At 35.5% G+C, this 12,144-nt stretch overlaps 1 protein-coding gene across 3 annotated transcripts in view; it reads left to right on the top strand.

Moving 5' to 3' along the window:
- Positions 1-12,144, top strand: part of LOC148939493 (neurotactin-like) — a 53,747-nt gene that overhangs the window by 28,211 nt on the left and 13,392 nt on the right. For all 3 annotated transcript variants that reach the window (XM_089107081.1, XM_089107082.1, XM_089107080.1), the window contains exon 4: positions 5,224-6,098. In XM_089107081.1, coding sequence (XP_088963207.1) covers positions 5,224-6,098 — 875 coding nt within the window. The remainder of the gene's footprint in view (positions 1-5,223; positions 6,099-12,144) is intronic.

The raw sequence follows: 12,144 nt of genomic DNA, 5'->3' as shown, positions 1-12,144 counted from the left end.
TGATTAGTGTTATGTACGAGAATAACACTGCTGCGGTTAAGGTAGGAAATGAGGTTAGCAGCTGGTTTTATATTAAATCAGGAATTTAGCAGGGTTGTTTTCTATCCCCCTTTATATGGCTTATTTTGATGGACTTTGTCTTAAGGAGCACAGGAAAGGCAATGGGAGACCACGGAATCTAATGTGGAGTTAAAAGTCTCCTGGACTTCGATTACTCTGATGATTTAAGCATTCTAGATGAAAGTGTGAGCAAAATGAATAAAGTTTTAGAGGTTTTGCGAGTTCAGGGTGCTATAATAGGTTTGAAGATTAATGTTATGAAGACTAAGTCACTAAGTCTAGGATTAAGTGAAGATGAAAAGGTGACGTTGGGTAATGAAAAGATTGATTAGGTGGGCAGCTTCACTTACCTTGGTAGTATTACTAGTAAAGATGGTGGGAGCAGTGAAGATGTTAGAAGTAGAATAGCCATGGCTCAGGGTGTTTTTTCACAGTTAAAAAAGTTTGGAAGAATAGGAAGATAAGTCTGCAAACAAAGATTAGAATATTAGAAGCTACAGTGATGACAGTGGTCAAATATGGATCTGAAGCATGGACGCTCCGAAAAGTGTATGAAGATTTGCTCGATGTTTCCCAAAGAAATTGCTTAAGGATTGTTCTGGGTACCCTGCTGACTGACCGTATTTCAAACAATAGGCTATACGAAAAATGTGGTTCAATACCGCTCTCTAGGGCTATAATAAAAGAAAGGTTGAGGTGGCTAGGGCACGTTGTGTGGATGAAGGATGACAGATTGCTGAAGATTGTTCTTTTCGGCCACCCGTCTAGGGCTAAACGGAATGCAGGTCGTCCCCGTCTGGGGTGGCAGGACGTCATAAAGAAAGATTTAAAGGAAATGGGAACCACGTGGGCGGGTGTAAAAAGGGAGGCTTTGAATAGATTGGGGTGGAGGAGGAGCGTGCGTAGCTGTGTTGGCCTCAGGCGGCTTGATGCTGCGGTGAGTTGTTAGTAGTAGTAGTAGTAGTTGTAGTAGATTATACTTATTGTCCACCTTTTCTAAAAGTAGATTTTTTACTTTCGGCCGAATGTAAAGCAATACTAAAAAAAATGTTTCAAAAAGACTACGGCCAATGTTTCGCTGAAATTTCGGGAACTAACCTTACAATTTTGCTGACCAATGCTATATAACGTACGTTTTTTTATCCCAGAAACGAAGTTGAATTTTCTCTTTTATTCGTTTCCCATGTTCTTTGGTTTTTTAGACCAAATAATTCGACAAGTCTGGCTTTGTGACCTCCCCCCCCTGGTTTTTTGCTTTTCCTAGATTTTGAATAGCACCTTTTTTGGTTTTTCTTTGAAACATAACATTAAATTTCATGAACTCCATGTATTTGAAATCAGCTTAAAAAGCCAATTCTTATTATGTATTAATTGTTATCAAAATACCTTTTTTTTTTAGTATTTCGGTTACTAGCCCAGTGGGCCAAACTGCTCCTTGCTTACAGTTCGTTACCACGAACTATTTGATTGCTACAAATTTTATTTATTGCATTTAGACACAAAAATGTTTTAATTTGGATTGATTTTGTCAATCGCTGAAAATTTCCTGTTATTTTTAAGATCTCTTTGCCGTGTAAAATTTTTCTTCGCCTTCCCCATCGAAGGAAATTAAAGTCTTCGCTCAAGGTTAAGCTGTGCAAGATTATTCTTTCCTTATCTGGAAAGTGATTTGCTTCGAACACTTCAGATTTGTAGTTCCTGATTATCTTGTCATTATGAATTCTGCAGAAGAGCTACAAATGAGACTTTTCCCCTGAAATTTCTTTGAATTTCTTGCCTTAATTTACGATAGCGATATAAAGCTGCTGCAGACATTAGAATATTTTTGTCCGATGTCTGGGGACGAAAATTATGATTTAATTCATTTTTATGTTTATGTAAGGAGTTAAGAGGTGTGAGAGAGGAAATTTTTCCGGGGTGCTTCGAAAGGGAGGAATGGGTGGGTAATATATTAAGAGATAGAAATTTTTGGGGGATAAAGAATTTGGGAAGGTTTATTGGACTGGGCATGGAGCATAGAGATAATTTTCTTTTATTTATTTTTGTTTTGTTTATAATAAGGGTGTTTTCGTTTATTATTTTTGAAGTGTAATGTGGATTAACCATGGCCCAGTAGGGCTTTTAGTGTTAATAAATCATATCAAAATCATATCATATTTTATCGGTAGTTTCACTAAGAGTAATTCTTAGATGGTATGCTAATGTATGATTAGTAGATTCGTTGGCTTAACAAGGAAAGGGGGGAAACACGCAATTGAATATGGTTACATAGGCAGCGAACATATGTATATAGAACATAGGCAGCGAACATATGTACATAGAACATAGACAGCGAACATATGTTCATAGAACATAGGTAGCGGGTATGTAGGCAGTGTGTTCTCTGGGGCTCGAGCTTTTGCTCCAACAGTTTATAGGTGTTTTCTATTATATTTTATATTTTATTTTGTATCTTATATATTTTATTAATATTTTTTTTATATTGTATTTTTTTATATTTTCGTACATCTGTTTTACAATTCGCTTTTGCTGTTGTTTTGTTGCATAACTGTGTAACTCATCAGCTTCTGATCGTTTATACCTTCTCATAGTCTGGAACTCTTCCCTGCGAAATAACATCCTGAATTTTATGCAGGTTTAAGCTTCCCATTGTGCACAGAGTACAAAAAAAAAAAAAAAAAAAAAAAAAAAAAAAAAAAAAAAAAAACTTAGAAATACTTCCACTGAGAAATATCAGTAATAGTCCCAAAATCCAACTTAGACCCATTGAAATAGAAAGAGGACTGAATAATAGGAACGATTTCTTCAGGTTTTCTGTGACATAACTTTGACTTTTAACTGCACTGGAGCGAATAAGGAACAAAGAACAGGAAAAGAAAACCAAATTAAGTTTTTATTGTTTCTTCTAAATTTTGTCGTTCTTTTTGCGATTCAAAGTATTATTTTTGTTAGCCTTCGTTACGAAAATGGTTGGTGCATTAAGTTTAGACAAGAGTATACTGCTGTATTTTTAAATTGCATGTAAGTTATGACACATCAATTGCATGTGAGTTATGACACATAAAATTTAGAAAAAAGTAAGATAACAGTGCAGAGAACATAATTGGTTCCATTGTAACCACTGTCTGTTGCTGTGTCATTTCCTATATCCAAGGGACTTTTACGTTAAAGAAAAAGTTCCATAAATTTAATGAAAAGGAAACCGTATTTCCCTGCCATAAAAATTCCAGAAATCTAAAAAATAAAATGCCAAAGAATCTAACAAAGTTACCTTCTATTAGGGTTTACAATATCTCCTGGGAATGTGGAGACACTGAGATATTCTCTGGGAAATGACCTTGGACTCTGGGGATTCATATTAGTTCTGAATTTTAAAAATTTAGTAATAATTCGAATAAAGTCGATATTAGACAGAGTAGATAAAATTTCATAAGTTAATACACTTCTGCTTTAATGTGGCTAATAAATGACGGTAATCAGGAGGAAAAACATGGCACCAAGCTTTTGCTTAAGCGGGGAAGGAACCAGTCTAAAACAATAACTTGATCCTAGCTTAAATAACTCAATCAATTTTTTCTGATGAATCTGATTCGGTCGAAACAAAAGTCAAAAAGCTCCTTTACGTTAATTGATAGGTTTCCTTCATCCTGACGTTGACGAGATAATTTGAAGAGCTATCATCTTTTTTTACTTAAAATTAGTTATGTATGTCGTGTGTATTCTAATCGTTATAAAATCCTCAAAAATACTACCTTAGATCCGTCTGTGCCTCTAGAAGCACCCAGAGCACCAATAAGGAGCCGACAATCTTCCCTTTGGTTTACTATAAGTTAAAAGCACTACTGTTATTTGACTGAAAACAAATAGGGAAATGAAGAACTATTTATTCTACTATAAATTCTTTTTTTTTAATAACAACCCGCGATGTCAGAGCCGTGTTTATGGTAGCATCGCAAAGCCAACCGACAGCCAACATCATGCTGATACTTTGCTCTCTAGCGTTTGATTTGTGCCTTTTTATGGCAACATAAAATGGCATATAGAACGAATTTTTTGGCGGTAGTTTCAAATTTGATGCTGAATCAACCAACTATCAGCTTTTATTCAGTTAATTAGTTTATTTTAATGGTCCTTAACATTTCGAATAGAAACAAACCAATTCATCTTCCATTTTGAATTTTTCCCTTCAATTTATAATTCCTGTACCGACACGGGAAAAAAACAGATCTTTTTCTTCTGCAGTCTAAAGACGACAAAATGGCAGCATTTTATAAATCTCACGCCCGCCGTGTCGACAGATAATCAAATAAAACGACTTAATTCCTTGTCATGTATACTGCTATGCTAATTCAAACGTGCCTCTGTCATCTCGGGATTTGCAGAGCTGTTTGAAGATGAGGGGTTCTCATGTAGATGTGGCTGCCTCTCGCTACTATTACGATTTAAAATGCTATATTGATGGGATCTTGTTGAACTGGTGGATCTGTCGAAGGGTCTTCATAAAATATTCTGCATCTTCACTAAACCTCATAACGTTAGACTTTTTAATGGAGATAATTTAAACAAGCTTTACACTTTGAGATCTCCAAAGCTGCTGAAATAAGAGCTGCTGTTGAATGCGAGGGCAAAAATATCAAACAAAATCTTTTGCGATGTTTGGGGCTCCGTTGCCTTGCGGTAACCCCGGGATTAGAAGGAAATTTGGTTTAAAAGCAAGATGGGACAAATTAAATGATGTTTTTGAATTCTTCTGACCCTTTGTAAATGGCATGTATTCTATTAAATGTAATGTTTTATAAATGGCAAGCATTTTGCTTAATCTTATTTATATTAGTAAACAAATGAAGAAATAAGTATCTATAATATGTACGGTTTTTTGTGACTACATCCTTATGTTCTTCATAGACTTAACTATAGCTTTCCTATACTCTTTCCTTTGTAGGATCTATCAAATAGTAACGGTAAAGCCAGTAGAAAATACTTAAAAATGTGTTTTTGGGATATTGTGCAAAGTCTCAAAAACATACATTTTTCTAAGGATAAAAGCTTCCCGTTCAAAAATGTCTTCTGATATCCTCCCGCTGAATTTTAAGATTATAATGCTATTGTAGCTTAGACTAAATGCATTTTCTTTGTTTCAAAATCTTTTTATTTCACTTCTAGAATCAATGAAGACGGAGTACTATCCTTCCGAGGAATACCTTACGCACGACCTCCTATTGGTGGCGGTAGATGGAAGTTTGCTGAGCCAATGAACTCATTGTCTAGCTGCTGGTCGGGGACATTTAAAGCTTTTAACTCTTCAAATAGCTGTTGGCAAAGGCTATCAAATGGCACAGTACTTGGCGATGAGGACTGTTTAACCCTAGATATTTACACGCCTCGAGTTGGATATGATTCACCTCTTCCAGTGATTGTGATTGTCACATCTGAAGATTTTGAAAGAGATTCAAAATTTTTGAATAATAGCTTAGCACTTGAAAAGAATGTTGTGTTAGTAAAAGTACAATTTCGACTCGGTGTGTTTGGATTTTTAAGAGCTTCTGTTTTGTCAAATCGCGTTTACCCGCGCACTTCAGGCAACTACGGGTTGAGTGACATAGTCAAAGCACTTCTTTGGGTGAAGCACAACATTGAACACTTTAGTGGTGAACCTGGTTTAGTCACTCTCCTAGGTCATGGTTCTGCGGCCACTCTAGTAACTAACTTGATCAACTATCGCGATAGATACCATGGCTTGCTCTTTACTCAACTTTGGCTTACGGGTGGGACTGAGCCATTTATAGGCAATCGTGTGGAGCAGGGTAAAATTAACCAGGAATTCCTTTCAAAGATAGACTGTGAAGACACTGATTGTCTTCTTGATAAGGAGCCTGAAGATGTGTTAAACTCGGTCCCTGATAAATGCTTCAAACATAGAATTGACATATTTGAGAAGCCACAGTTCAGTTGGATGGTTGTAGATGGTGTTTATGTCAAGGAAACGCTTAGGGAATCGCTGGATAAAGAGACTTTCCATGATGTTACCACTGTTATTGGTAAGTAAATTATTAAAAATTTCCTTGCACTTGCATTCATGTCCATCTAACTCACATTTTATCTACACATCTCTCATATATAAGAATTGGAGAGCCCTGAGCAACCCCAACGCAAAGAATGCTATTGACAATAATATTGAGTTTTGTAGAGTCTATATGTTGAGCGCTAATGTTTGGTTCCAATAACATTGATACATAATCTTGATGAGCCCTCTTTACCTTTTAATTATCAATTTGGTATTATTAAAGCAATAATGAAAGATCCTTATCATTCCAACTATTGACGGTGAATGCATTTATTTCAACTTTTATATTAAGCTGCAAACAAAAAATGCAGCTCCTCAAAAAAATACGCCTGAATGAAATGGTTTCTGCCGAAAATAAATGATTGTAATGACTTATAAAGAAAAAAGACTGTTATATCACTGAGGTTTGATCAAGTTATAACAATCTTACCATTTATGAAACTTGATCTTGATACATTTTGGTTTTAAACACCTATATTCCGATACTAATTTCAGGTAGTATCAACAAGCCCAGAAATGCTTGAATCCTAACTTTAGCTGAAATCAAAGAGCTATATGAAATATGAACTTCGTTCGTTTTTGGTTAGGAAAGTTAGGGCCAACTGCAGTCCGATCCAGTCGGATCAGAAATGGAGCATTCACACTGTTGAATAATAGGATTCGAAGCTACAACATAAGCACTATTGACGAAGAAGGTTCGAAACAGACTCTAGGCCTACGCACTGTTTATTAACGTGAGTCGAAGAAGGAGGTTATAAACTTTTGATTGAGGGGAGAGATGGATTGAGTGCGCTGTTTGGGGAAGGGGATTAGAGATGGAGTATAGGCATTGTTTAGATAATCTTGGGAGAACTCAACATAAAAATTTACTGTGTAAAAATACAAATAACCAAACTTCCTGAGAGCATATTCAATTGCGGAATGTGTGACGTATGTATTTATCATGAAGCCTACATATTTATTATGTGTTTCTTTTTATTCTGGCAATGATGACTAACTTGCCATGAAAAATTTTATATATTTTAAAGAAAGTTCAAATAATAAGCTACGTTCGCATCAAAATGCTGATGCATATTTTAATCATACAATACATACTAATACAAAAACAAAATACTGTCACTTGAAAGTGAAATCCATATCAAAATACTAATCAACTTTCCTAAACAAGTTGTTTTAATAAATATATTTATGGCTATCGTGAATGCCGACAGGATTGAGGGTATAGGGGGGATACGGCCTTTAAAAACAAAAAATACACTAACGAAACGTGTTAAAAAATTGATAAGAGATTAGGAGCTATTTTTAAGTCTGACTCCCCCACCGGTAGGTTTCTTGGCGGACCTCATAATTTAAAACCTTATTTTAAAACCTATTATAAACCTTATTTTTAAATATTGGACAGCTTGCATAATTTACGGTCCATGCCATAGAGGTTGTTGGGCCTCAGGTCATCCCCGGAGGCATGTTCTCTGGATCTTCTGACTACTTTGAACAAAATACCTATCTCGAAATTATAAATATGGGCGACTTGTAAAATTTACGGCTCATGCCTTAGAGGTTGTGAATTGTCCTGGTGGACAATTAAATGAAATACGTTAAAAAAATTGTTAAGAGACTAGGTGCTATTTTCAAGTCTGACTCCCCCGCCCCCGGGTAGGTTTCTTGTCGGAACTCATAATGGTTATAGATATTTTTTTATATTTTAAAATGACACCTATATTTGTGACAATTTTTTCCTTTAAACATCATTTCATTCAGTTGCAAAAAAAGTAGTAGCTAAGTTAAACTTCTTAAACGTCACTTGGCCATTTTATAAGCAATATAATGATAACAAAATAATAAGGAAGACTAATACAGTCATCCAACTTTTATGGCCACTACGGCGTTTGTGTATTTTGATTCAAGAGATTCATAATGCAATTTTAATGATAATAAATAATGAAAAAATAATCTTTAGAGAATATTTCCTAATTAATCCCTGAAAAATGGTGAGTCGAAACTGGTGCTGTATCTCTCTAAGTACAAAGTTTGTGTGGTCATGGTCCCACGTGAGGGTGTTGGAAGGGCTATGGTCCCAGTTCTAATTGCCAACTTTTAACCCCCAATCACAAAGATTGATATTCCTTTAAGACTCTGACTCCGGCAAGGTCTGACGTGTTCACACTTAGCAAATTACCTGAAGGACGTATTTCCATTTTGGATATCTATAAGATAAGATAAGATAAGTTTTATTCTTCATTAAATACACATACAATATTAGATGTTATAAATCCCTCAAAGGCTCATTGGCCTGTACAAAGAGGGAAGACATATGAATTACATACTCAAGGATAAAAAACATACTCAATATGAATTACGAATACTATGAATATGAATACTCAATAGTGTTAGCCTCAGGCTTATATCACCACATTAGCTCATGAATCATTTTATAGCAATATCAGTGGAAACCAAAAACCATGTATAATATGCTTGGTTTATTTCTATTTAGGCCCGTCATGATACGATCCTAATTATCTTTACTGATTGTTGGCGTCTTTTGTGGTGAGGGTGGGGGACAGTTGCTCCAACAATAGCTTGGAGAAAAATTATTAGATAGCCCTTACCCCTGGACTCTCCGAAGCTACGCCCCTGTTACTGATTAACAGTTAATCATAACAGTTAACCATTCCCAAAACAGTATGAGTATAGTCGTGAGTAGAAAGAGGAAAAACGTAATTATATGGGAAGTGAGGTGGAAGGATGGGGTTGAAGGAGTGTACGACCAAGGACCTTACTTAGGGCCCTCCAATCAAACAGCCTGAAAATCTTTGCATTAGTCTGATTTTATTTAAGGTCTATTTTACTTAATTTATCATTTGATACTATCTCTGGCAAAATTGTGTTTTAGATAGGAGTTGGAAGGGGCACTGAGCCATGTGTATTTCTTACATCCTTTAATCAAACAGATTAAAATTCTTATTTGAGCCTGTTTTCAACAAGTGTTAGTATCCCCGTCTACCAATTAAGATGTAATTATAAAGCCTCTGTTTTATACGAGTACGTTTACATTTTCTTCTCCAGACACACATTCATTTTTTTTTACCTTTCTATCGTTCTGATTAAAATCACTATCTTGAAATTCTGATCCAGTATCAAGTTGGGTTCCAGTGGTGCCCCTGGGTGCATTTTAAAGTGAAGGGGTGACAGGCTGTTCTTTGATTGGCTCTTAAAAAGGGCAGTAGAATTCAGAACATGTGACTGAATGAGTCATTCCCCAACATTTTATGACCAATACCACGCATTACCAATCTTATTGAAGGAAGAGAGCTTCCGAAAACAGTCTTTACTTCGTCATATAACTGGACGCCATGCTATTAGGGATATTTTCCATTGAAGAAGTTATCCCCCTGTTCCCAACTCTGTTTATAAAATATCCAGTCCCCCTCTGCTGCGGTAAGTTTTCTTTTACAAATCTCATTAAGTAAAATGACTTGGAAAAATGAAGATGTAAGGGGAATAATTCATTTCATAGCCAATTGCCTTTGACACTTACATGCTTATTGGATGGATTCTTAGGCAATTAGCCTAAATTACCCTATTCTCATATCCCTTCATCCTTGAGTCGTAACAGCTTTTTCCTTGCTTCTCATTACCTTTATGTCGTTTGAATAATGAGGGCATATCATAATGAGGCTAGATTCGCTTGCTGTTAATGAGAATTTTCAGTTTAGGCCTATTTTAAGACCCAATATTTTTAAATTGACATTTGATCAAAGAAGAAAAGGAGGGGGGGGGGGCTATAAATTTGAATAAGACTAAAAAGTTGTACGTGTAAACAGGAAGAAAAGATAGGAGTAATTTATCTCTCCATGAGACCCAATTAGCCGGGCAATATAACAAGTAACAGAAAATATAATTATTTTGGCCTGAAAACACAGGGACTATAACTTTGAATGAAACTAAAAATTCGTGCTTGTAAATAAGAAGAAAAGATAGGAGTAATTTATCTCTCCATGAAACCCAATTAGGTGGGCACTATAACAAGTATTGGGAAATAAAATCATTTTGGCCTGAAAACACCGTTTTTTTTAAAGCGACGTATCCTTGCTCTAGGGAAAAATTTTTACAGGTTTATAAAACACTTGTCATAGCTAGTCTATTTTAAAAGTAATTCACTTCACATGCTATTAGCTATAATGCGTTCACTGGATGAATCGTTGAATAAAAAGCCTAAATTAGTAAGCCTCTATCTTCCGTCACCCTCTGCTCTTAACTGCTTCCTTTTTGTTTCACATTGGCTTTAAGTTCTCCAGTATAATAGCAAGCTACTACGATGAGAAATAGTATCACTTTATGAAAAATAAAAAGCTTCATTATAGAGGTTTTTAATTAAACGATTTACACTATTTCTCTCTCATCATTAACTAAACAATTACAATTGATATTAGAAAGATTCCATTGTAGCTTTTAGCAATCTTAAAAACAACGAATTTTTTCACATGGAAGAAGGGTCGTATCCAGTTTTTTTTTTATTGGGAAGGGGGGGGAATAAAAAGAATTTTTCTGGGTGGTTTACAAACAAAAAAAACGCATCAAATTATTTTTATATTTATTTTTGTTGCGTTTTTACGTGTCCGACTAACATTCCGGGGGGAGGGGGGTTCAGATCCCCTAACCCCCTGGATGCTGCCTTGCACGGAAGTAAAGAGCGAAGTCATAACTCAAAACGAACAGAAGCTATCGCAAATAAGGGAAGCTGCTGCTCCCTAAAACCTTTCATCTTTATGCTAAGTTCAGCTTACGCAAAAAAACTGCTCATGTCAGATTTGAACTCGTTATTGCAACAATTTGAAAATGGATAGACACATCCATTTGTATTTGCTTTAAAGACAGGGATTTCCAGTAACACTAGAAACGGTAGAATTTTCCTTTTAGAGTTTTTGAAAGGCAAGTTTTACGCTAGCTATATTTGGTTCACTCTAATAAGCTTTCGTTAAAGTGTGAATTAAGCTTTAGCGTAAAGACCATAAAGCGAAATCTCCCCTCGTATTCAGGGTCATTTGTGTTCCTTTATAGTTTTAACATTGCTCTGTGATCCTATTTGAAAAACTATTTTTTTTTCATTTCTGAATGTTTTTTTTTTGTATGTAATAGAGAAACTAATGAATACACATGTAGTCAAAGGCACCCTAAAATGGCCATTCATTTTAAATGGACTGTATGTTCGTCCAGGGCCAAACCTGCCACCACGCGGCAGCATGTTTCCAGAAAATAGAAGGTTTGAGATTTTTAGGATTATGGATTAAAATGAATTCAGTAATCAGTAAATGTTGGGTTTACGACTGGCATGAAGCCTTGGGGGTGTACGACTGGCTTGAAGCCTTGAGGGGTTTTTCTCTGGCTCAAAGGAATCGTACACTTTGCTGGGGCGGGGAACGGGCCAACAAACTTTTTGTTCCTTATCAATGTGAAACTTAGAGCCATAAGTTCCTGGGACAAAAGTGATCTAGAGTAGGAAAACAATGTTCCAGGGTACGACCTCCCCAGGAATGGGGCCCAAAAAATGCCAAAAGTCATTTATCTTTATCGGCTCGAAATTTATATCCTTAATTTATTGGGCTAAGGGGACTGAAATTACCACAAACAGGAGTACAGCTACCGACCCCAAGACCTTCCGTAGATCATTTTTGATTTACTGAAAGCGAAATATACATTTTCTCTTTTATAAATAAATATTTTCTCTTTTATAGTATTATAACATTAAAAAATTTACTACTGCTGAGTTTTCAAGGAATTGCATCAATTCTTGGAAGTCCAAGACGATCTGTCTAAAACAATCAGTCTACTTTCATTACCACTCCATTGATCTTAATTATTTTGTTTTTTGTGTGTTTTAACAAATAAAATCTACAATGTTCGGAATAAATATTTGTTTTCTGAAAAAAATAAATGAGAATTGAGCCGTATAGAGGGCTTTAATGGCAGGGGGAGTACTCTTATTTGCCAGTTTTGATAAACCTTGTGGTATTATTTCTTTG

The sequence above is a fragment of the Artemia sp. Qi Xiang Cuo genome, chromosome 21 (genome assembly GCF_049724085.1).
Source record: "Artemia sp. Qi Xiang Cuo chromosome 21, ASM4972408v1, whole genome shotgun sequence".
NCBI lineage: Eukaryota > Metazoa > Arthropoda > Branchiopoda > Anostraca > Artemiidae > Artemia > Artemia sp. Qi Xiang Cuo.
Note: the sequence above shows the minus strand (reverse complement) of the source record. Positions and strands in the feature narration are given on the sequence as shown.